Below are 27,434 nucleotides of genomic sequence, written 5' to 3' on the forward strand. Positions count from 1 at the left end.
ATGATCATGGGGCAAGGTATCCGTGTGGGGTTAAGATACCAAGGGGGGGTGATCATAAGCCCACACAAAAGGGAATGTTCACATACTTTAATGACACACAACAAGTGAGGTACCAGCTCAGTCAGTATGCTAGGGAACCTGTGGGGTGAGGTTGAGGCGGTGTGTGTCATTCAACTTTTATAAGTAACATTAACATTGTATCAAGATAACACACTAAGGCGGGGTTCCAAGTATTCCGTCTTGACGGATCCGTCGACGTTAATGACGTCAAAATGACATCACCAAAACAGCGGCCGCCTGTCAGGGATGATCCACTCCGTCGGTCCATTGTTCATCATTTATTGACAAACATATGGACAGCATTAACCACAACGACTTCTTGTATATGTTATTTTGTAGCTAAGTACTTCTATTTCATATTTTCATGATATGTAGAATATTCAACATCACTGGACTGGCACCACCACCACCGTTACGGACCCAAAAGTTAACTTGAGTTCATCTCTGGATGGGCTCCGCGCGGGGCCCGGGCTCCGTTGATGACGTCACTGACGGTCGACAGATCTGTGAAAACAAAATAGTGGGAACCCCGCCTAACAAGCTTGGTCCCTAGGAGCTGGGTTCAACGTATACCTGTGGGGTGAGGTCGAGGCGGTGTGTGATGGAGACTCGCTCCCACCGCTAGCTTCTCACCTCCTCCTACTGCCCGCTGGCTAGCCAGAGGCTAGCGGACGCATTTATCAGCGGTTTAGTTAACATACGCTTGACCTGTTCCACCGGTTCAGAAGGAGTTCCGAAGCAACTGGTTCTCTCTCACTTAATACAGGTAAAAAATTCTGCTCCCTCACTCCTCCGTGATAAAAAAAAAAAAAACAAGAAAAATGTAACTAATGACCATTCGGCACCCTCGTCATGAGTCATCATCACGCGAGTCTAGTTCAGCACTTGTTCGCCTGTTGGTCTGAATATCTGCCCTGCGTCTTGCAATCACATGATTCAGTTAATACCTCAGTTGTTTAAGGTTATTGATTTTTTTGTTTTCCCCCGCATTACATAACCTCCGTGTCTTCTGCCTTTTCCTCGTTCAATGTTACCTGCTTGTGCAGGTCATTATACAGATTCTTCCACACCTCCTTCTCTGTCTTCAGAACGTCCACCTCTCTCTCCAGCATCCCCATTCTATCTCTCATATCCTTCATCTCCTTTTCCAAGTCTATGAGCCTCCTTCTCAACATACCATCTCTGTCTCTGTCTCTCTCTCTCCATGTCGTCCATGAAGCCCTCAAACTCAAACTCTTGCCTTTTTGCTGCTTGCCTTGTCCTGACCCCTCCGCTCTGCGATGTAAACAATGTTGGCGGGGTCGGCAATGCCGCCCCTGCCTTCTCCTCGCTCATTTCTCAGTGTTGTACTGTCAACAGCCTTTGTTTCTTCGGGACAGCACGATTGTAACCTGGCACGGCTGCCACCTTAGTAAATCACATCTAGGGTTTAATCCCAAGCAGCTCTGATGTAAATTTGGAGCATGTCTGGAGATCAGCTGTGTCAGTCCGCCATCTTTGTGTGTGTGTGTGTGTGTGCATGAGTGCATGCATGCGTGCATATGTGTAGTGTGTGTAATCAAGTGGTAACTTACTCATACTCTGTTAACACTATTTTGAAGGATAATTTTTTCTGTGGTGCAATTGCTTCTGTAAAGCAGCGGTTAGTGTCTAGCTACAAATCCACGGGCCCGGGTTTGAATCTCCGCCTAGGTAGTCAACTTACTGTTCATCCTCCCTATTGGGATGATTAATAGATGGGTACCTGGGGAAGGTAAACTGTGGTAACCCAGATGTCACACTGGCCCTGTGTCCCGGGGTGATGGGTTCTTACCCATCGTAGGCTCAATGGCAAATGCGACAAAGGTGAGCACCAAGGCCACATGCAGCTATAGTGTATGCCCCCAACTTTACCTTATAACTCAAATAATTAGTCTCATTTCACTTTCCGGTGTATGACACAGGTAATCAATTGGATACAGGAAGGAGAATACAGTTCTAGGCCAATGCCATTATATGGGTCAGAGGTTTGAGCTAAAAACAAAAAGTTAGAAAAGAGGTTAGTGGCAGATGAAATGTTGTGCTGGCAAAGGCTACTGAAATTATCATGAAAGAAAGACAGACAAACAAGGAAGTGTTACAGAGAAGAGATATAGAAAAGAACTATTGATGAGGATTAGAGAAAGACATACAAGGCTTCTGAGACTTGTTATGAGGAAAGAAAAGTCAAAGAATGTGAGTCTGACAGGACGTGCCTGGAAGAAGACTGAAAACATGACAGAGGAAAAAGTATATGGATGGAATCATGGTAACAGTGGGTGGGGGATGTTCATTTGAATGCCTACTGTATACCACATGATATGAATAGATGTGGCATTCCTCTGTCACTAACATCTGCAGGGGCACGGCATTCCCGTAAAGTACAGTTCCCCAGTGAAGGAAATGACTCATCTATCATGTAAATTTCAAAAACATATAGCCACACTTTAATGACTTCAAGCTACTGACTATGTGCTTGTATAATAAATAAAATAAAATAAACACATCTATACTGACTTGGTTCAATGGCTACTTTGTAGGAACCTGTATAAAAATACAATCATATATTTTTGTAAATCTCTCAAGATCATGACTTACAATACAATGAAATGTACAATATGATGATCAGAAGTTATAATATATATTTTTTTTAAACAAGAAAGTCATATACCTATGCAGTTTTATAAATACTTTAAAACGTATAACATAATTTGAATGCAAAAGCAGTCTAGAGTAAAAGTTACACAATCTTGAGACAAGTAGCAATGATGTATCAGCATTTTATGCCTGACTATACACAGTGCTACTAAATTCCCTCATGATGCTTTTCTCAAGTTCAAAGCTATACTCATAATCATCCCAGTTGAAGGACTTAATCTTGGACATCATCTCTTCAGTGGAAGCAGTGGAAAACGGACACACCAAGTCTTCAAGCAGAACATTTGAGCCAAATTTGAAGGGAACGCCATCAATCGCAGTGGTGCCCTCAAAACTCAACGATCTGAAAGATATTAGCCAAACTGAAGGAGAGGAGAGGTGCTAACTAAATACCTGAAGCTAAAGGTTGGCCTTCTACTCACACACTCATCATATGTATTCACATAAAAGTTTACATTTTTAACTACATATTTGATGCAGGATTTAGTGCCGCAGTTGTTACAGGAATGCTACTTCTCTAGAGGAATTATCACTTGTATTGTGAGGCATTGCAATATGACATCAACAAGATATACAAATGGAGCAAATCTTGGGAAAAGAAGGGAACCATCTGCTTGAAATATTAAAAAAAAAAAAATCACCCCAAAATTAACATTTTCGTGTATCTTTCAGCCTCCTTGTGACAAAGTTTTAAGATATAATTAAAAAAAAAACGACATTTTCCTCTCCCTCCTCCCCCATCCAGTGGCGTGTCACGCATTGCAATGACATATGCTCACATATTGGATTTTTTTTTTCAGCGAAAAACAACGAAATATTCCTTCAAATGGCATTCAATGGCATATAGAACCAGTCTTAAAACAATGGACACTTTTGTACTTCATGAAGTACTTTGTGCAGAGACCACAACACTGCATTGCTTTGCCCTTGAAAATTGCTCATTTTCGAGGTTTAAACAACTTTACAAGGAGCAGTATGTCACTATCAGTGGTGTAGTTAGCCCTGGGCTTCTGGGGCTACAGCCCCAAATGTTTTATGAATGGCCCAGGATCTCAGAGGGTTTTTTTTTAAGAATAGCCCCAGCCAGGCCAATACAAATATATTTAATACGAATATATTTAAAATCGGACGAGTACATATTTTTCTCTCAGCGTGGCCGGGAAACCCTAAATTACCATGTGGTGAGGTTTGTTTTCGTAAAATTAAAACTCCTCCCCCTTAGGGGGGCTTTAGAGTAATAGTCGGACATGCGTGTCATAAGACCCTCTTGTCAACATATGCGGTATCATTCGTATATACGTAAAAATTGCATTAGAATATTTTATTTCTTCGTAAATTTTGTCATCTGTCATCCTCTCTTCTTCGCGCGGAGAGGCAGGGGAGAAAGAGAGGTGCCATCGCGCCAGTGCCAAGCGAGAGACAGACGGGAAAAGTATGTCGTACTTTTCTCTCCTCTCCAGCCAAAAAAACGTCCTGACAAATGATGTACAAGCGCAAGGCAACGAGAAAAAGTCACCAACATCAAGAGGGCTTATGGAGCGGCCAAACCTCAGAAAACAGGCAAGAGAGTAGTGTAGAAGCAAGGCACTCCTGCAGCACTCGCGCTATCTGGCCACAATGAGGAAGGTGGCGCCTTCTGACTTCTGACTTCATCATTATATTAATGATTATTCTGCGGGAAAGTGTGAGGAGTAAAGCAAAGGACCTGCAATATTATCATTTACCAAGTCTGAGTTGACGATACTATCACAGGTCCTTTGATGTGCTGTCCATACTTACTGTCAGAATAATCACTTACATAATGATGTTTTTATTTTATAACATGATAAAAATAGTTTTATAATGCCCAAATATATATAAATCTTGTTATATGGATATTTCTTTAATATTATCATACACAGCTAAAGCAATCAATGTCAAAATCTCTGCAAAATGGCATTGAAAAATAGCTAAATCACCCCTCTGCCCAAGGAAGTTAAGAAAAAATCATAATTTTGTTGGTAATAGGCATACAAACACCCAGCTGCGAACAGCCCAACTGAGTGTAGTAGTTCTGAAGTTTTGCCAAATTTACTTCCCCCTCAAACCAAGGCAAGTATAGAAAGGTATCGTCACTCTCATAGAACGTGAAGAACCAAATTTTGAAATGAGCTTTTTTATTAGGACCTCTCGGAGGTTTTTTATGTTATAAACTACTACAATAAAATAAAATAAGATGTGGATTTTCGTTATATACCCTATGAAGCAATTGTCGGTGTATAAAAAATATAAATAGAAATGTTCACGGCATCTCATCCTGGACGATGATTGGCTGGCGTCTCGATAAGCTCCGCCCCTTCCTCGAGCCTAATTAAGCCCCGGCCCATCCTCGTTGTCTGCCCAAACCGACGACTTCACACACCTCACTCCCACCCTGTTTCCTGACCCCAACATCCATTTTTACGAAAAACTGAGACCACCATCATCTTCCTGAGAAAATTCTGCATCACGCTAGCATAAAATTATGACCATAATGTAAAATTACACATACGAAAATCAGAGTTAAGTGAACTATGGAGTAAACATTTTCTTGCACTAATTTCCCTTCAACTCCTTAGTACTCAGCTGGTTTTCGTCGCATCACTTTTTTAAGCACATATCCTAAATCTGCATGCTTTTCTGCTTCTGATGATATGTGGTACGTCCCGAGGTAAAAATACGCATAGGGTCAAAATCGCCTCTGAACATCAGCCGCGCCGTGACAGCGTTCATGCACATCGGCATTTGCTTACTCAAGTCAGACTCGCCGCTCACGCACAGCCCCAAGGCCAAGGCTTGAGGTGAGCGGCGAGCCTGACTTCAGTAAACAAAAGCCGATGCGAATGAACACCGTCACGGCTCGGCTTATGTTCGGAGGCGATTTTGACTCTATGTATATTTTTACCTTGGGACGTACCCTACACTATCAGAAGCAGAAAAGCATGCAGATTTAAGATTTGTGCTTAAAAAAGTGATGCGACGAAAACTAGCTGAGTACTAAGGAGTTGAAAGGAAATAAGTTCAAGAAAATATGTATTCCCTACTTCATTTAACTCAGATTTTCATATGTGTAATTTTACACAATTGTTACAATTTTATGCTAGTGTAATGCAGAATTTTATCAGGAAGATGATAGTGGTCTCAGTTTTTCGTAAAAATGAATGTTGGGGTCAGGAAACAGGGTGAGAGTGAGGTGTGTGAAGTCGTCGGTTTGAGCAGACAACGAGGATGGGGCGGGGGCAAGCGTGAAGGCTATAGGAGTTGCCAACGAGTGATTTCCTCCCGCCTGTATGACGATACCTTCTCTATACTTGACTTGCCTCAAACATATTGTTGTGCTGGAAGCTTCCCCCGGCGACCATAGGCCTCTAGAAGGCTCCGGGAGGAACGAGCAGGGGGCGGGGAACAAGGCGAGCCGTCCGCGCCCAGCGGGGCGCGGCCAGACGCCAGGCGGGAAGTGTTGCCAACTCACATATATTTTTGCTACATGTTCTTGTATGATCTAAAATATACTGTAACATTCTAGACTGTACTGTTCTGGATATATATAGGAGAAGAGGGCGAGAGAGTCCAGTCCCAGTCATAGTAAGCTAGTGGTAAGTGAAGTGTACTACTAAGGAAGAATATTAAACTACAGAAGCTGTGCAAAGTGTTTACATATCTCCCTCCCACGGAGTCTCCTGACGGCGATACGGAACCCAAGTAACACGTCCGGCATAACAATATATACATTGCTAAGCGTAGGGATAAGCATGGGTGGAAAGTCTTGTGAAGTGAGGCAGCACAGGAGACATGGAGGGGTTACAGGTCACTTCATAACCGATCTCACATGTGCCTCGGTCAAATCGTAACCAAGTTAACTCGTATCTCTGGTCAACTTGTAACCCCATCAACTCGTAACTGATAGATTTTTTTTCTAAGCACGACTGACATAAATAGCCAATGTGTGCGAGTAGTAATTAACCCCATTAAACCACAAAAGTTTTTCTTGGGAGATCGCCCCATAACGCAGAAGTCAGCGGAAGATAAACTTTGAAACTGAGAAAAAGTCATAAAAGATGTTTTATAGAAAATTTTCTGGAGCACCCTGCTGTGAAATCTGTTTCTTCTCCTTTGAACACTCCTGTGAACGAGATAGCCACCTCTCGATTAGCGCGAGGGTTACATTCCTGGAGATGTCGCGTTATTTAAAATCGCGTTATTTAAACATAATTTCCCCATAGGAAACAATGGTAATAGTGGGGGTTACGTTCCTGGACACTGGGAAAGTCTCCCTATTTTGGGGATTTTGTTACTCTAACCTTAAAAAAAAAAAAATTAATGCATTAGTAGGTCACAGAAACAACCAAAACACACGTTCTCATTTTAATTAAGTTTGTTCTTCACCTGCGTGTCCTTCCACCTCCTGTGAGGAGGTGGAAGGACGGGTGAGGAAGGAGTGAGCGGGTAGAATCGGCTGAACGACGACGACCAGTGACGCATCAACAAAGTGATGATGGTGAGTGTAAGGACGTGTTTTTGTTGTGTCAGTGACTTATAAATGTAATGTAGCAATTCTTTCTTTAGAAAACTTAACTTAAAGGAGTTATCTTTGTCACCATTAGCATGGGTTGTCAAAGGAAGAGGAAGGAGGCAAGTGAGGCGGAGTGGCGGAGGTGAAGGGAGCGGCTGGTGACGGGAGTGCGGGGTGACGAGGGACGGTGGCCGACGCAGGTGAAGAACAAATTTAACACATATCTTGCGGCTGGCAGCAACCCCGTCGCCACGATGTTGCGATGATTTTGAATGTGAATATCTCCAGTTTGCTGGTAGCCACCGGACAGAGAAGAGGTGGGTGTTATGCTGGCGGCTAGTAGAGCGTAATTGCGCCAGCAAGAAAGCCTGACCCACATGGGGGCAGGCCGCAACAATATAATGTTTTATGAAGCTGTTGCGGCTTGACCCATTTTGGGGCAGGCCATCAAGATGGCTTTTCTGTGCATATATATCAATATAAGCTACTGTATATGATTTGTTATTACAATTGTTCAACTGATTATCTTAGAATACAGTAAATTAACCAATTCTACTTGTATTTTTTTACTGGTAATGGAGCCCATCAATTTGTCTATTGCGAAAAAGACGAAGAGTGTCATTCCAGAATATGACTCTGGTGATGAAGATTCTTGTGGTGAATTCTACAGTCCACCTTCAAATTATGACTCCTCATTGAACGAAGGATGGAAAATTGCACCAAAAAGAGCAAAGAAAGTGTCAACCTTTTGTGCTGGCTGTGAGGATAGTCTATTCATGTGCCTGGATTGCTTCAGTGTGAAACATCATGGCTAATATGCGAAGTGAGAACAATGAACTCAAAATATGGGAATGCACATCTTTTGTTTATTACCTTCGCCAACGAAGTTGAAGGAGGTTATACTTTCGGTCGGGTCGGTATGTTTATTCATTTATTTATTTATTTGTTTGTTTGTTCCTGAACAGTCTCCTGTGCACAATTTTGCGGATATCTCAACCAATTTTTCAGGGAAGCTTTGTGTCCATCCAGAATAGAAACCATTAGATTTTTTTGTCAAAGGTCAAAGGTCAAGGTCAAGGTCACACAGTCATTTTGGTCATAACTTCGGTTCTCCTCATCGTAGACCCTTCATACTTGGTTCATATTTTAGCTCATGGAAAGACGCACCTTGCATGACCTTGACCTTTGACCTTGAACTCAAAAGTTTTATCAAGGTCAGTTTCCAAAAAAAAAAAAAAAAAAAAAATCATCAAATTTCGAAACAAATGCTTCCATATGATACACTTTGAATGGCCGGATGTCAAAGGTCAAAGGTCAAGGTCGCACAAAACGTCATTTTGGCAATAACTTCGGTTCTAATTATCGTAGAGCCTTCCGACCGTGTTCATATTTTAACTCATGGAAAGACGCACCTTGCATGGCCTTGACCTTTACCTACGACCTTGACCTCGAAAACTTCGCCCAAGGTCAAAGTTTCCAAAAAATAGAATTTCATCAAATTTTGAAACAAATGCTTCCATATGATGCACCTTGCATGGCCTTGACCTTGACCTTTGACCTTGACCTCAAAAAAGTTCACCCAAGGTCAGTTTCCCCCCCAAAAAAAGATTTTCAACAAATTTCGAAACAAATGCTTCCAAATGATGCACCTTGCATGGCCTGATGTCAAAGGTCAAAGGTCAAGGTCAAGGTCGCACAAAACGTCATTTTGGCAATACCCTCGGTTCTAATTCTCCATGATGGAAAACTATTGGGGATATTTGAGAAAAAATCATTTTCAACCACTCAAGTAAAAAAAAAAAGACCAATTAAATGTAATTTACCATATTTCATAATAGTCTCAATTCAAGGTAAAATTGATATGGTTTAATGGTCAACAAACAATATTATTTTTACTGATTATCTTACTTTAATGCCTTATCCATAGAAAGATAATCTTTAATACAAAAAAATATATAAATAGGTGGATCCTGTATTGGATAATTAGGATGATAGTAATTAGCACCGGTGTGTCAGACCGCAACAAGGGAATAAACCACCTGACCCACCGGTGGGTCAGGTCGCATGGAATGTGTTAAATAAAATGAAAACGTGTGTTTTTGTTGTTTCTGTGACCAACTAATGTATCAATAATGTTTCATCGATGACATCACCGCGCGGAGACACTGTCTTTCTCCGAGAAAGACAGCGTCTCAGCGCGGTAACGTCATCGATGAAACTCATGTTAAATTGAACATATCGCGTTAGTTAAACGTATCCCCTTAATTATAAACTCGTGTTAAATAAAAAACGCGTTATATAAACTCATGTTAATCGAGAGGTGACTGTATTGGTTCATCTAAAACATTACGTATAAAAGTGGAGGTGACGAGATTACGCTCAGCATGCACACAATGAGCAGAAACTAAAGGAAGACCGCCGAGACAGATCGGTTGAGGGAACATAATCACTCTGCAGACGCCATGATGCGTTGGCAGGAACTGTAGACTATTTTTAGCACAGAGTGGTGGTATTAACGTGGTAAGGGACAAGAGGTGCCAGTTAGTCAGTTAGCATCGACAGAGACATACCGTATTTGGCGGCTTATAAGATGCACTTTTTTCCAGAAAAAAAGACCCAGAAAATCACCCTGTGTCTTATAAGGTGAAGGTTCAGTTTTTGTTTACTGACTTGTGAAGTTTTAGTGGTACACTGGCACTTAAATTAAAGCGGATGTTTGTTCACAAACGTAAACAAAGTGGCCATCACTGCTTCGTCAACAATGGAAACATTTTCTAAAGTAACTATGTATAACAGTAGTTCTTACGGTAATTGTGGAGATTCACTACGCGCCCCCAAAATACGATATTACGCCTCCATATTATACTTAAGGGACGAAATACATGTCCCTTAACCATAATATGAAGGCGGAAAAACTTAAAAGTGAAGAAAAAGTGGTAAAGGTAGTGAAAAGGCATATTATACATACGCGCGCTGTTTTGGTGGCGGCGGCGGTGGCAGTGTTGCCAACGATCCGATTAGCGATGGTACGCTAGGTTAGCGATGGTACGCTAGGTTAGCGATGGTACGTTTAGTTAGCGATTAGCCCACGCATGTGAGACCAGGTCCACCACGCGTGGCCGGGTATAGTTTTAGGTAAAGGGGCGTGTTCTAAAAAAATAAAATAACCACGCGTGGTGGACCTGGTCTCACATGCGTGGGCTAATCGCTAACTAAACGTACCATCGCTAACCTAGCGTACCATCGCTAACCGGATCGTTGGCAACACTGCCACCGCCGCCGACACCAAAACAGCGCGCGTATGTATAATATGCCTTTTCACTACCTTTACCACTTTTTCTTTACTTTTAAGTTTTTCCGCCTTCATATTATGGTTAAGGGACATGTATTTCGTCCCTTAAGTATAATATGGAGGCATAATATCGTATTTTGGAGGCGAGTAGTGAATCTCCACAATTACTCATCCAGTATATTCTTAATTAATTTGAGTGTTTGCTGGGCCCTTGGAAGGCCCGTTTGTGGCTGTTCCCTGCGGTACACCCACACAAACTTTATACCCGTTACCCCTCTGCCACTGTTGCAGTCTCCACCATGTTTGTTTACTCCTCAAAGCAGTAGCCTCGAGTCTCTAAGAAGGACCAGTTTTGGCAGGTCCCAGTAAGTATCAAGCATTTCAAATGTAAAATATTGGGATTAAGGGCCGTTTTCACAGTCACTCTTGTTCGTTTTGATCGCTACCAATGGCAGCGATCGCCGCTATAGTATTTCTACGTGAAACTGGCCGATGGGGTAGTGGCGGCTGCGGGGTTAGACCCGCCCCGCCCCACCCCTTGCCACACACTCTCAACACCTCTCGCTTCCTCTGCAGCCGCCACTACCCCATCGGCCAGTTTCACGTGGAAATACAGTCGAGTCGCATATGGCGCGGTTAATTGGTTCTGAGCAACAGCCGCGCCATAGGAAACCGCGTCATAGGAATAACTAAACCTATGGAGAAAATACAATTTGGTTCTGGCCCTTGCCATTTTGCCAAACCCACACTCATTTTTTTTTTTTTCGTTCGTTCTAGCCCGAGTGCGCCGGTAGTCATTATCTGCCTTTTGATATTGTTCAGTCCGAGATGAGTCCGCGGAGACGAAGCAAGATGAGGCGCATGCGTGTGGTGGCAGCTGCCAGCGTTTGAGAGAGCGACTCGGGCCGCCCGGACCGCCTCGGGTCCTCTCAAACGCGTGACGCCGCAGCTTCCTTTTCATCCTCTGTTGCAAGGAGCTTGGCGCCCAGAACAGCTTGTGATGCATGTTTAAACGTCTTCAGGAATATCACCGGACGCCATTTTGCTGCCAGAACAGCTAGTAAACGTCGTTAGGAAGATAAGCGGACGTCATTTTGCTGCCAGTGACTGACGACATTTACTAGCTGTTCTGGCAGCAAAATGGCGTCCGCTGATCTTCCTGACGACGTTTAAACGTGCAGCACAAGCTGCTCTGGGCGACGAGCTCCTTGCAACAGAGGATGAAAAGGAAGCTGCAGTGGTTATGGTGGCACAGAGAGGTGAAATGCAATGGAAGCACTTATATGTGTTTGTTTGGGCCGCCATATTTGCTGATGACGTCATCACAGCATGGAGGCGCTCCACCTCTCCAAACCGAGCTGCAGCGGGAGGTCCGAGTTGGCAACTCGGGCTGCGGCGTCACACGTTTGAGAAGACCCGGAGCGGTCCGGGCAGGGGAGACCACGAATTGCGTCATAGATTGTTTTACCCGCGTGATCTGAAAATACGGTTCTGAAACCATACAGCGTCATAGGATATCGCGCCATACGAATCCGCGTCATATGCGACTTGACTGTACTATAGCGGCGATCACCACCATTGTTAACGATCAAAACAAATAAAAGTGACTGTGAAAGCAGCCCTTAGAAAGGATCAGAATATATATGAAACTTTAAAAATGACCTGTTAGTGGTGAGGGCAATGAATGTCTGCTAAAAAATCTTCATCAGAAACTCATAGTTTGAACCCGTTAATTCACTTTATTTTTTTCAAATGACAGCCCAGGTTGGGGGTGCGTCTTATAAGCTGGTGCGTCTTATAAGCTGTCGAATACGGTAGTTACGCACGCCCTTCGAATTCCAGATAGATTCTAGCTCTCCGGCACGGTGTCATGCTCGTTGCCCACATCTGAAAGAACTACACGACACCAGCAGCATCAACGTCATTAAGGGGTTAATATGATTAGGATTCGTAATACACTGTTTTGAATATCCTACTAATTAAGAATAAAGTTTTATTTAAGAGCTAGGTTAAGGTTACTATTAACCCCTTGAACATGAGGACACGTATACTGCATCCTCGCCGCCCTCATATGATATCTGAGGATGTGTATGCTGCGTCCAGGCTAAGTTCTGCTGGATTTACGTAATTTTTTTCCCGGACATTGTACAAGAGCTTTCAGAACATGGGTCGTGCTCGTGTATGATATGATGACTTACTTAACTTTCATTATTATTACACTGGAATGTGAGTTGCCTATATAAAGGGAGGTAGCCTATTGATGCACCCTGCTGGTCCATGCCTGTGTGAAGTGGTAATTTCCACATTCTAATCTCTTCCCTCTCCTGCACGTCTCCCCACAAGCCTCTCTACCCATCAGTACTAAAATAAGGGAGTAAAATTTAGTGAGTAAATAATCAACACAGTACCGCATATTTTTTTGTAAGTTTATGTATCCACATAAAATTATCAGTGAATGTATGTTTGTCTTTATGCACCATTTAATTTCCCTTATGCTGATATAAAATACATGATGATTATGTTTAGTTTTATGGCTTAAATCTAGGCATATTCAGTGGTGACGTTTCAAAATTGGCGCTCACGGCATTCCCGGATATACCTCAAGACATGCTCTCAGCCTGGCCGTAGCGAAGGGGTTAATGCTCAAACAGAACTTTACCTATAATATGCACTGTAGATAATAACAAATGGGCTTTATCTCTCAATCAAATACATATCTAATTATGTATAAATATAATCATTATTTGAGACTTAGCTCACAGTGATAGCTGTGGGGGGAGCACACTCTGCACAGCTGAAAGCTGATGTTCAAGGCTTCATATATGATGAAAGTGGCCAGGCTTGGAGGAACAAAATATGTAAGAATATTAGGTTAATGATGGATTGTGTGAGATACTGAGTGGAAGTGTCTATACTCCTGACTGCTGGTGTGAAACTAGGAGTTATACAAATCCCATAATGCATTACAAATCCAAGGGTTACAAGTTGACCTGGGGTACAAGGTCATGAGTTTATCTGACGCCATGGAGATATCCAGCTAGCAAGTTAGCATGGAGATATCCAGTTAACATAAATATAGGCATGGGAAGAAACACTGCAGTGGACTTTAAACTGGTAGCAGTGACGGGCCAAATTTTTGGCTTGACATAAACCCTTCCATAATAGAGGATGCATAAACTGATCACAAATGCATTGATATATATTATATATTGATATGAGTGAGTGGTAAATTTTTCTCACTAATTCGCTTTGAGGAGCCTTTAAGAGCAAGGCAAAAAGAAACACTGCAGTGGACTTAAGAGCAAGAAGAAACACTGCAGTGGACTTAACAACAAGGCAAGAAGAAACACTGCAGTGGACTTAAGAACAAGAAGAAACACTGCAGTGGACTTAAGAGCAAGAAGAAACACTGCAGTGGACTTAAGAACAAGAAGAAACACTGCTGTGGACTTAAGAGCAAGAAGAAACACTGCAGTGGACTTAAGAGCAAGAAGAAACACTGCAGTGGACTTAAGAGCAAGAAGAAACACTGCAGTGGACTTAAGAACAAGAAGAAACACTGCAGTGGACTTAAGAGCAAGAAGAAACACTGCAGTGGACTTAAGAACAAGAAGAAACACTGCAGTGGACTTAAGAACAAGAAGAAACACTGCAGTGGACTTAAGAACAAGAAGAAACACTGCAGTGGACTTAAGAACAAGATGAAACACTGTCGTGGACTTAAGAGCAAGAAGAAACACTGCAGTGGACTTAAGAACAAGAAGAAACACTGCAGTGGACTTAAGAGCAAGAAGAAACACTGCAGTGGACTTAAGAACAAGATGAAACACTGTCGTGGACTTAAGAGCAAGAAGAAACACTGCAGTGGACTTAAGAGCAAGAAGAAACACTGCAGTGGACTTAAGAACAAGATGAAACACTGTCGTGGACTTAAGAGCAAGAAGAAACACTGCGGTGGACTTAAGAGCAAGGCAAGAAGAAACACTGCAATGGACTTAAGAGCAAGAGGAAACACTGCTGTGGACTTAAGAGCAAGAAGAAACACTGCAGTGGACTTAAGAGCAAGAAGAAACACTGCAGTGGACTTAAGAACAAGAAGAAACACTGCAGTGGACTTAAGAACAAGGCAAGAAGAAACACTGCAGTGGACTTAAGAACAAGAAGAAACACTGCAGTGGACTTAAGAGCAAGAAGAAACACTGCAGTGGACTTAAGAACAAGAAGAAACACTGCAGTGGACTTAAGAACAAGGCAAGAAGAAACACTGCAGTGGACTTAAGAACAAGGCAAGAAGAAACACTGCAGTGGACTTAAGAACAAGGCAAGAAGAAACACTGCAGTGGACTTAAGAACAAGAAGAAACACTGCAGTGGACTTAAGAACAAGGCAAGAAGAAACACTGCAGTGGACTTAAGAACAAGGCAAGAAGAAACACTGCAGTGGACTTAAGAACAAGAAGAAACACTGCAGTGGACTTAAAAGCAAGAAGAAACACTGCAGTGGACTTAAAAGCAAGAAGAAACACTGCAGTGGACTTAAAAGCAAGAAGAAACACTGCAGTGGACTTAAAAGCAAGAAGAAACACTGCAGTGCGCTTTAAGAGACTGAAGAGTCATGAAGAGGAGACGAGTCGATAAAATAAATGACCACACAAATTCAGTTACCTTTCAGAACTGCTGCCATTCTTTGGAGCAATACCATAAGGAAGGAAAGCATTGGCTCCTTGAACAGTGTATCCAGGGGGAGGGTCAAAGCCATTACTTCCAGTTGCAGAGTCACCTGAAGTGTAAAAAAAAGTTGACTTTGACATAAATAACATGGTGGGATCTCACCAATAGCGTCTAATTGCTCCTTCAAAATTGCAGCTGTTAACAAAAACCTTATCTGAATGAAACAACTCCATGTTTGTAGCGTTTGTTGATGCCACCACCAATTTCCCCACCTGATGCCCTCCTGTGACTACTTTTTCAAGCTGAGATAATAAGTGCAGTAAACCCTCGATACAACGGACTAATTTGGGGGGACCTTAGTCCGTTAATGCCGAGAGTCCATCATATGCAGCGAAAAAAAAGAAGTTAAATAATACCGATGAACCAATAAATGTAGGTACATATACATATTTTTTTTTATTGTGTATGTTGTCTGCACACTGTCTGTATAGTTGCACAGCATAGTTGGTGATGGACTGTGAGGCACTGAGGATGCCAGGTTGGCAGTGGGGCCCTGAGGGGGGGTATTGTTACATGTATGGGTAAAATTTTTACGCGTGCTAATCTCACACTGGCAGACAAAACTTTTTTTCGGGGGGGTAGTTTTTGGGGTGTTATAAAATAAGTTGTTCACTGTTTCTGTCACAAATCATTAAATGACTAATTTTTTAATGTCTGTGTTACACCTGCGGCAGCCCGCAGCTGCAGCCACAAAATAACTCGCAGAGAGATGTTCAACTTGCTTACAGTTTCTACATTTCACTCACCGCTCACAAAGATCACAAGTGGACAAAGTAGAACAAAACCAGGCAAATTAATGTTTTTCCTGCCGTGTATTCCCACAGTGTGCATGCGTGATGGACAGGAGAGTGACTTATTTCTGCCCACAAGTTGTTCCACTCACGCCGCCTCCATGTCCTGTTCCACACTGCGTATTTCCTCGCCCCACACAGTGTGCCGAATAAATTTACTAACCAAACATAACTTAACCTAACCTACCTAACTGGGGGCTTAGCCCCCCTTGACCCCCTTAATTTGTGTCAGTACCAAAACACACAAACACTTAGCTATTTTCCATTACATTTCCGTCCTGGATTGATGCATAAGACTTCCTTGCGGTATAAATACGTTCATTTGAATGGAGACCACGAAGAAGAAAATATTTCATCAGGTGGACTGAAAAAGACTACGGTAACCAAAGGATGGGGCAGCAGATAAAGGGAGGAGGGTCAAGTGGCTAGCAGATGCTATTGTAGTTACCGGAGGCGGGTGGTTCAAAAACTATTCTCAGTCGGTCCCTGTGGATTTCTGACCGTCTGACCTTGTCCATTCTACAGGTAACTCTTGATTTACGTGAGTATTGTGTCCTTGAAGAGGTCACGTAAATCAAAAACAAAGTAAATCAAACAAGAGGTAGGTTTCTATCGAAAAATAAATACAGTACCCTCTCGAGTTTCGCACTCGCTTCGTTCTGAAGGTTTAGCGCGAAACTCGAGGTATTGAAAACACTGAAAAAGCGCTTATCTGTTCCGTCCCGTGGATTTTTTTTTTTTTTTTTTTTTTTTTCATGTGGGCTATGGTGCCAGTAGACTATCCATCTGGGCCTGATGGTCGGCCCCGAGCCTGTCATGGCCCAGGAAACTGTTTATTGTAACGCTATTATAATTGGCTCATGCTGCCCCCGAAGCTCAATTTTTTTCCTCCTTTACTCCCTTGTTATCTCAAAACACGTACCTTGGAAAAAGGAAGAAAACAGGAAGAGAGAAGGGGTCGTTTTAAAGCCACAGATGAAGCCTTACAATTGGCTGATCTCTGAAAACACGCTAGTGATTCGCTAGGAGTCCGATGACATCATCGCCGGCGCTCACCCGGTCAGCGGCCTCGCTGCCTTGGGGCAATGTCACACTGGCCGTTTTCTTCTAACCGTTGTGGCTACTGGCAACGCCCGTGCGCCCATCCAGGAGCGAGATGTCAGTTGTCCGTAACTTGCTGGTGTCACACTGGGCCATTTTCTTCCCACCGTGTTGGCGGCAGCTTGGGCAACCGGCAAATCCAACTTTCCCGGGCCAAAGTCGGTTGCCCGTATCCACATCCACAACGTAAACAAAGCACTTGCCCTGTATCGACATGGCGTCGTCTACTAAAGTAAGGTAATGTCGCAGCTTGTGCTGCCGTTACCCAAGTTATGGACTTGTTGCATCAGTTAAATGGCAGGATGAAGCTGTTGTGGGTGTGGTGTGTCTCTGGTTCCTCTGTGCCAGTTCTCATGGTCACCATTGCATGTGTGTGAGCGGCCAACCCACCCATTTAGACTCCAACCACATAACACGTGGATCGAGTAACAACAAAGACACACACACACGCACGCACACACGACTCATCATGAACCATGGCAATGTTTCTAACAAACAGAAATGGCTTCGCCATTTCCTAGAGTATGTTAGAACTTATTTGGTGCGTGGTTCATACAAACCAAACATACCCAATGGCAAGAAGAAAGCAGTGTTAAAGATGACTGCTCTCTTCTTGCCAAGAGCTAGGTTTGATTCATGTGAGTCACTCACCAAATGTGTTCTAACGCACGCAAAGAAATGGTGAAGTCGTTTCTGTTTGTCAGAAACATCTGCAATGGTTCCTAATGAGTCTGGTGTGTGCATGCATGTGTGTGTGTGTGTGTGTGTGTGTGTGTGTGTGTGAGTGTGCGTGTGTTTGTTGTTATTCAAACCATGTGTATGGGTGGGTTGGCCGTGCACGTACAGTGGTGACAATGAGAACTGGCATGGAGGAACCAAAGGCATGCCACACCCACAACTGTTTCTTCCTTCCATTTAACTGCAGCAACAAGTCCATAACTTGGGTAACGGCAGCACAAGCCACGACAGCCCTTACTTTAGCAGACGAAGCCATGTTGATACAGGGCAAGTTCTTTGTTTACATTGTGGATGTGGATACGGGCAACCAACCTTGGCCGTGTGTGATGCACACCAGGAAAAGTTGGAGTTGCCGGTTGCCCAAGGTGGTGCCAACGCGGCGGGAAGAAAAAGCCTTGTGTGACACCAGCTTACGGATAACCGTGAACTCGCTCCCGGTTGGGCGCACGGGCGTTGCCCATAGCCCCAACGGTTGGATGAAAACGGCCATTGTGACACTGCCTTAAGGCAGTGCAGCCACTGATAAGATGGGCGTCGGCGATGACGTCATCGGACTCCCAGCGAATCACAAGCGTGTTTTCAGAACTGTCAGTCAATCATAAGGCAGGCATATTCAACTGCAGCCTCAAAACGACCTGTTTTCTCTTCCCGTTCCCCCCCCCCTCTCTCTCTCTCTCTCTCTCTCTCTCTCTCTCTCTCTCTCTCGTCATAGCCACAATGTGATATTTCCTTTAAAGGCAGCGTGCGTGACGCCGATGGTAAGTAGACGTGACCCGTACGTGTCAAAGCAGCGCGAAACTCAGAGTGGTAATGCGCGAAAGTCGGGATGGTAAGAATTTAGGACTAGCCTCGAAACTCGTGGTTCGCGAAACTCGGATAGCGCGAAACTCGAGAGGGTACTGTATTCACTTCATTCAGTGGAGAGAGAGAGAGAGAGAGAATATCCATATCACCGAGATATCCACTCAGGCACTCAGGCTCAGCCTCACTTGTGTGAGGAAGAAATGAGGGACACCATGAGCGACTGGCTAGTACTGGTACCGGATACTGAGCAGTCTGGTACCGGTTCCGTACCGTATAGCTGGTACCGTTAGTATTGGTACTGGTACCGGTACCTGCCCACCCCTATTGTTGAGTAGCGTGGCAGCGTGGGTACTGTATTGTTGTTCAAGTGGCGCGCAGGAAGAACTAAGCTCAGCTGTGTGGCCGCAGCGCCGTGTGAGTCCAGTTGAGTGAAACATCTGGTGGCCACTCCATAAAATATCGCGCATAAGTGAAAAAAAATGTGTAAATTAAACATTTATTTGGATTTTGGATCCCGTGTTATTTAAAAAACACGTAAACCAAACTCGCGTAAATCGAGTTACCAGTATCCAAAATCCGTTATAAGCGGGTCCATTATATCGAGGGTTTACTGTATTGCAACTAAGTTAACATGAATAATAAACTCCACTTTAACCCCTAGAGGGCGGGGATGTTCTGACATTTTCCCGAAAACTGCTCACATTTCATTATAGTCCGGCAAATCTTAAGTGGTGGCTCTGACGTAGACACCCCGCTAGACCATGTTGCCACGTCTCCGCCTGGCCTCGCACGCCGTGCCTCTCACACCCTTCTCTCTCTCTCTCTCTCTCTCTCTCTCTCTCTCTCTCTCTGTGTATGTGTATGTGTGTGTGTGTGTCTCTCTCTCTCTCTCTCTCTCTCTCTCTCTCTCTGTGTGTGTGTGTGTGTGTGTGTGTGTGTGTGTGTGTGTGTGTGTACGAGAAAGATAGAAAAGTGGGGGTGTACTCTCATTCGGGGAGTATATGGTGCACGACGATGCATAATAATAACACAGGGTAACAACCAAAAAATCGTCAGGGGTTTCTCAGCTGATTCTGACTAATTTTGGTGTTCTGAGTCCGAATATCACACTGATTTTGCTCTATCAGGTCAACTTTTTGAGATACAGCCATAGGCCTACCTGACGAGCTATACATATGCTAATATCAGGGGTTTTGAGTTCAATCATATTTTTCTTGAAGAATATATCGAATTACAAAACTAACTTACTTCTCTAAATTAGCTGCATACGTGTCAGTCAGTCATCCTGCTGACAGTCAGCTGCATCCTGCTATTACATATTACATATATTTTTTTTTTTAATATTTTTCAGGTCATTGATATGGCTTCGGCGCGACGGTCATGCAGGAATAATCCTGACGTTTTCTGCTACATCTGCGGAGAATACACGCTGTCAGTGGACAGGAAGAACATCACAGGATTTGTGAAGCGCGCCTACCAGGCTTACTTTGAAGTCAAGCTGGGTGACCAAGATAAGTCCTGGGCACCGCACACGGTGTGCAAGACGTGCGTGGAATACCTCCGGCGGTGGACGAAGGCGCGAAAACTTCACTGAAGTTTGGGATTCCGAAGGTTTGGAGCCGTTTGACCATGCATCGGATTGTTACTTCTGCGCCATCAATACTACTGGCATCAACTGGAAGAATCGGCACAGCCTCCAGTACCCGACCTTCCATCTGCCCGCCGTCCAGTTGCTCACTGCGAAGAAATTCCTGTACCAGCGCTCAGAGAGCTTCCTGACAGCGACGACGAGGCCACCACTACAGACGAGGGAGGAGATACAGAAGAGGAGTATGGTCCGCAGCCCTTTTCACAAGGTGAGCTTAATGATCTGGTTCGGGATCTCAGCTTGTCGAAGACTTCCTCCGAGCTGTTGGCCTCTAGACTCAAAGAGAAAAATCTACTTGGTGAGGACGCGTATCACTTTCTTTCGTAGAAGGCATGAGGACTACATGGGCTACTTCTGCCAGGAGGAAGACCTCGTGTACTGCCGAGATGTCGCCGGTCTTTTGTTAAACTCGGCGCTTCTCAATACGATCCGAGATTGGCGACTCTTCATTGACAGCTGCAAGCGCTCTTTGAAGTGTGCTCCTCCACAAGGAACCAGTTCGCCTCAATCCCTCTTGCGCACTCCACAACTCTCGAAGAACTATGAAGCAGTGAAGTACGTGCTCGACAAAATCCAATATGAGCAGCACCAATGGATCATCTGCGTCGACCTCAAGATGGTGAACTTTCTACTTGGTCAGCAGTCTGGGTTCACAAAGTACCCATGCTTTATATGTATGTGGGACAGTCGAGACAGAGCCCAGCACTATGTAAAGAAAGTGGCCGGCGCGAGAGCAGTTAGTACCTGGGGCGAGAAACATCATAAACGAACCTCTTGTTGACCGGGAGAAGATATTGATCCCACCGCTGCACATGAAGCTTGGGTTAATGAAACAGTTCACGCGCGCTTTGGACAAGGATGGGAGGTGCTTCAACTACCTGTGCCGAGCCTTTCCTCGACTGACCATTGAGAAGCTGAAGGCCGGCATTTTCGATGGCCCACAGATACAGCAGCTCATCAACGACACAGAGTTCCAAAACTCCATGAACACGCTAGAGTGCGCCGCCTGGAAATCGTTTGTGGAGGTGGTGAACAACTTCCTGGGGAACACGAAGGCAGCAAACCACGCCAGACTCATCAGCAGCATGATAGAGGCTTTTCAAAAACTCGGGTGTTTGATGAGTATAAAGATGCACTTCCTATTCTCACACATGGAGAAGTTTCCGGAAAACCTTGGGGCGATGAGCGACGAGCAGGGAGAAAGGTTCCATCAGGACATGCGCCAAATGGAGGAGAGTTACCAGGGGAGGTGGGATGCAGTCATGATGGCGGACTACTGCTGGTCGCTGAAGAGAGACAACCCAGCAGCTGCTCACGCACGGGAATCGAAGAAACGCCGATTTATGCCGTGAACTCTGAAATTTTGTGCCACGTAACGTTTATTTAGAAGTATTATATGCTTATCAAATTTGATGGAGTAAATAAAAACTGAATGAATTTGGATACGTTGACTTTTATTTCTTGAGGAAAACGGAAAAAATCGTCAGGGTTTCTCAGCTGATGATCCGCAGAAATTTGTTTTTTTACGAAAAATCGATTATAAAAAAAATTCTGTAGCAAAAAATCTTGACCTGATTGAGCAAAACCAAGGTCATTTTCGGACTCAGAGCATCAAAATTAGTCTAATTCAGCTGGAAAACCCTGGACGATTTTCAAAAAATATTTTTTTGTTACCCAGTGTAATAATAATAATAATAATAATAATAATAATAATAGTAATAATAATAAACCTCTTTAACTTTAAAAAATGCACCAAGACTCTTTACCCCTTGAGTGGTGTGGAAATAAGGTCAAAGTGTAATATTTTAATGTTCTTAGCAACCACTCCTTCCCCACTCCCTGGCCATCCCCAGCGGAACATCACCATTCACCTGGATGACTGACATCAGAATTTGCTTGACGGTCCTGGCATTCCATATACACGTACAGTCTCCATATTTTTTCATAATTATGCCATATGACTGACATTGTATGGCACATGGCAGACACACACCAAAAAATGGCAGAAATGCGATAATTAAACCAGGCAGAGCAACTGGCAACTGCGGTGTATTGGGTTGACTTGAGCTGACACCATCGCGGTGGCAACGCTGCCAAGTGTTGTACAAATTTCTTTGTATTCACTCACAGATAGAGAATCAATCATAAAAAACATATTTGTTTTTATACTAGAGTGAGAGAGAAAGAGAGAGAAGGGTGTGTGAGAGGCACGGTGTGCGAGGTCAGTTGGAGACATAGCACCAGTGTCTAGCGGGCTGTCTACGTCAGAGCCGCCACTTAAGATTTGCCGGACTATAGCAATTACACGGCTTTGCCTACACCAATAGCTATAAATTTATGGGCATTTCCTTTATCCATCTTTTATCTTCAAGCTGCCACAAACCCGAAGTCTCTACGTCATGTGGAGTTTCCAAGGTGACGTGATGAAGTGCAGTAACTTTTACCTTGCAGCAGGCCTGTGTTCGGAACGCTGCGTAGGTTGTGGGTGGCGTGGTGTAGCTAGCAGCCCTCCCTCTCCCAACACTTGTCCCCGTTGCAAAGCCACTTCATTACCCTCATACATTCAAACCTCGGTTTACAAGTGCCTCAATTAACGAGTGTTTTGATTTATGAGCAAAAAAAAATCACAAAACATGCCTTTGTTAATGAACGGTGACTTGGTATAGAAGCATTCTGTTTCTACAAGTCTTTTTTATTTTTTTATTTTTTATTTGTTGCCACCTCAAGGGTGGGGACACGGGGTATATGGAGGTCGTCGGGGTCAAACGTGTACGTCCCTCCAAGGAGGGACCACAGACCCTTGCCAGGTAACGGTTAATAAAGGGGAGGATGCCGATAGACTGACTCTATCGGCTGACGTCAGCCTAGCCAACCAAGTCCGTCTTTTGATGATGAGTGGCAAGTTTTTTTGTAAAAGTGGAAGATGTGAGTGTGGGTTCCCTTTGTTAACCACAAGGCAAGAATGCTCAAAGAGGAGAACAATGGGAACAGTCTTGTGAGGGCAACTACCAACTTAGCGGGTGAACGACCGGGGCACTCCTGCCACCCGCACGCATCTTGCCATTCGAAGCTGTTCAACTACCGAGGCGCAGCGAACCACCTGCTTCACTCCCGCTGCTCGTTCGCCTGACACAGTTCGACGCCTCGGTCGACTGAACCACCGAAGCTTCTCAACCCGCTATGGGAGGCGACTTGGTGGCCGCCAGCGCCTTCCTCGTCAGACAGCGGCCGAGCCTCGCTCTGAACACTTGATTCTACTAAAGCTCCAGCCCTGCTCTCACTCGGGCTAACTCAGATACCGTGGGCTCGTTCTGGGTGCCTTACCTCTCTCCTCTCCACGCTCTGGACTCCCGTTACTGCTGTGAACCTGACGCCCCTTCTCCTCCTGCACCTCCCTCGTCTACTACGTCTACACCACCTCAAGGATGAAGCTGTGCTGCCTCGTCATTGACACTTAAAGGACGAGACGCCCAGAAGAGGAAGAAGCCGAGCAACGGGTCTTGCTGAGTCCGGCGTGCTGAAGCCTTCGTGTTGGAGACTTCAGATTGTGAGGCTGGTTTTGGGGGTTTTCTACTTTATTGAAAGTAAACTGGTGTCTAACCATTTATCTTGTTGTTTGTTATCCCTTCCGATTACCGCACCCAACACTGGTACCTTGACAAGTCTCAGTCAAGAAAGGGAACATCCCACAAGCTGTGATACAGAACAAATCCATATTACAGCAAACCCTCTGGTATCTGGGTTAATAGAGCCACGGGGGCACCCGGATATGGGAAAACCCCAGATATGATGTAGGTTAAGTCTACGGACCCGAAAACCTAACTTTCGCCTACTGCATTTAATATATCATCGGCACAAACGAAGCTACTTAAGATCACGCCTGTAAGCCCACAACAGCCTTCCACGCCAGCGCATACGTATATATATGAAACGAGTGCAGGGACAATATGTTATAGCCGAAAAAATAGAGAAATATGTTACGGGTTAGGCGCCGCCACCCCGCCCCGCTCGCCCTGAGAATGTATATTCTTATTATCTCACAAATGGAGCTACTTAAGCTCACGTCCGTACGTCCACATCAGCCCTTTATGCCTGCACACACGTGGATATATGAAACGAGTGCAGGAAGGATGTATTACAGCCGTAAAAACGAGAAACTGTTACGGGTTACGTCAAACTGCCCGCCTTGCCCCGCCGCCCCGAGAATGTTTTACCTTGTTTTCTACACTATTACATTATCTACGCTAATGCCAGTATAGGCAAGCCTTTCCCCATCCACAGTGAATGCATGGGCATTGTGGCATCTCTTGCAAACGATAATTAATGACAACCTAAGAAAAATTGCCGGGGCATTGCGGGGCTGGTGAGCACCCGCCATGGCCCCAAGGACGGGGGGGTGTTCTGTTAACATTCGCTCCTAACGGGGTGATTAACGCTTGTACACCCTACTGATATATATATATATATATATATATATATATATATATATATATATATATATATATATATATATATATATATATATATATATATATATATATATATATATATACACACACACATATATGTGCCCCAAACACCACACACAGACAAAGCAATACCTGAAGAAGGTAGGGCACACACACAAAAGCAATTAACTGGGCCATGGTGAACGTAAACAATGGCGTGCAGGGAGCTTGTTGTGTTGTGGTGCACAAGGTAAAGAGAATCTCTTTACCTTGGTGGTGCAGTACGCCGCCCGGGAAGAGTATTGCGCGGGCAATTTGAACGACTTTTGGCAGCACACGACAATTTTTTAAAATTTTTTGGAAAAAAATTACATTTTTGAAAACTCCCGGATACGGGTGAGGTCGGATACGGTGCACCTGGATAAGTGAGGGTTTACTAGCTGTATAAGGAACGGGTGGCAACCGTAAATTTCTTTAGTCTGCTATGACTGACGGCCGCTGCTGGTGAAGGCAGGGGGCATTACGACACATATTTTACACATTTCAGGACGACACTTGACAAACATAATTTTATGGACTGGTTTTGTGGTTCACCGAAAAATGCGCTCACTACAGTTTTAAAATACTGAATTTTATCTGCTTAACCATTCAGACAGCCAAATACAGAACAAAAGACGTTCTGTACTTTAAGGAAAGAGTGGTGCGTTGGCAACCCTTGTCTCAGCTCACGTAGTAAACTCATAGATGATATCCGTGCACTTGTGTCCGATTGCATTTGTGCTTTGGTGTGCGATCTTAAGTGTTTTCAGCACTACAGTGTGTGTTCTTTGTGCTTTAACAATGTCCCTCGGAAAGATGATTAAAAGGGATGGTGCTGTAAAAAAAGAAAACAGGAACGGTTAATACTATGCTCGCAACAGGAACGGGGTGCGAGCTTCGGCAGCTTGTATGCCCTCCTGGACGTGACTGACTCCCGTTCACCCTCCATCTCGGACGATACATTTGATTAACTTCACGTTGGTGGTCGAACGTAATTCTGGTGCCTCGAGAATAGGGAAACTGCGGCTTCTAAACCCTGGTGCGAAGCCTACCCCTCAAGCGTAATAAGTGGTTGCGGGAGTCTCCGTAACAATCGCAACACATTAATTTGGGTTTTATATTATATATTATTGCTATTAGTTAGTAAAATTACTTTAATTCTGAATAAAATAACATGTAAAATGATTTTTATATAAATATTTTTTTAAGATATGGGATACATTAATGGGATTTACATTAATTTCAATGGCGAAATTTAATTTGGTTTACCTTTGTTTTGGTGTGCGAGCAAAATTCCGGAACGAATTGAACTTGTAAAACAAGGTATGACTGTATTCTGAATTTGATAACCCTGAAGGGTCGTGGGATTGTAACTGGTCAGGGCAGTTCAGGTAGTGCTCTGCTACTGGTAACACGTAACCCAGTACAACCAGCCGCATGGTCGGGTAGTCGGCGACTAAACTGGCAACCCCACTAGTTTTGTATTGGAGGGTGTGCTGGACCCCCAGGTGGATTAAAAACAAGACCATTCTATGGGCAGATGAACTCATGTTTATCAGAGTCAATGGCCATCCAGTCACAGCTATAGGTGAAATAGCAGGTGGTAAACCTCATAGCTACCTGCTGCCTTGTAGGGTTTGCCTTTTTCGTTCAGGCAAAGGCTAGGGCCACAATTTAAAATAGGTGGTTGGGTTTGCAAGGGCATGCACCCGGAAAATCTCGCGCCAATAACTGAAAATGGCTCGATTAATGAGCCATAAACCGTCCAACTGCTCATGAAGAGTGAAAACGGATTTTAAACGAAATGATGATGATGATGATGATGATGAAGGGTCGTGGGATGCATCCTCAGGGGCCTGAGTAACACTTCCACCATCAGCATTATGAGATTGATCAACAGGATGGCCTGTTGTGATACAGTGAATTTACCGTACCCAACGGTTATGTTTCTCGCAAGACACTTGAACCACACCTCCACAAAAAGACACACAAACCACTTACCACTAATACAGCAGGGGTGCCGGGCTTTCCCCTACAAGCACCTCCCAGCGTTACAACGATAATCCTAACAGGCCTGATAGTAATACCTATTTGTAATCACTGTAGGAGGCACTTATCTTTCGAAGGGTTTCAAAAGAAGTGGTCTCTTGAAGTAAGTTCTGGAGGAGTCCTGTTGTCCTCGAGACTAAGTTTAAATCAGCACTGCCGCGAGTTAATATGGGGCGAAAGCGCTGAGGTGTTGTTAACTAGACAGCAGGCGATGTTGTGGTCTGAAAGCCAGCCATGTGGGTCAGACGGGGTATTTTGAATTTCCCTTGCCAAATGGCGTGGCTTTCGATCGGTTAAATTATCCTTGCCGCAAGGGCAATTATTTATCATTTCATGAAAGGAAACACTGAACTATTGTTATTCCTTTCATGGTAAATGTGTTTAGTCTTAAGGCAGTGAATACGGTGATACTGTCTCGGTCTGGGAGCCGATGAGCGAAGTATGTAAGTACCATCCAAGGCTTATTTGAGCTCAGACGATACTCTTAGTTGGCTTGAACGCTTGGCCCGAGACTAGTTCCATAAGGG

At 44.1% G+C, this 27,434-nt stretch overlaps 1 protein-coding gene across 1 annotated transcript in view; it reads right to left on the bottom strand.

Annotated features, from left to right (window-relative positions):
- Positions 1-2,643: 2,643 nt before the first annotated feature.
- Positions 2,644-27,434, bottom strand: part of LOC126999205 (uncharacterized) — a 50,179-nt gene continuing 25,388 nt past the window's right edge. The window contains exons 3-4 of the mRNA XM_050861534.1: positions 15,224-15,338; positions 2,644-3,079 (exon numbers count right to left, since the gene is read on the bottom strand). Coding sequence (XP_050717491.1) covers positions 2,860-3,079; positions 15,224-15,338 — 335 coding nt within the window. The 3' untranslated portion in view covers positions 2,644-2,859. The remainder of the gene's footprint in view (positions 3,080-15,223; positions 15,339-27,434) is intronic.

This window comes from Eriocheir sinensis, chromosome 16, assembly GCF_024679095.1.
Source record: "Eriocheir sinensis breed Jianghai 21 chromosome 16, ASM2467909v1, whole genome shotgun sequence".
Taxonomy (NCBI): Eukaryota; Metazoa; Arthropoda; class Malacostraca; order Decapoda; family Varunidae; genus Eriocheir; species Eriocheir sinensis.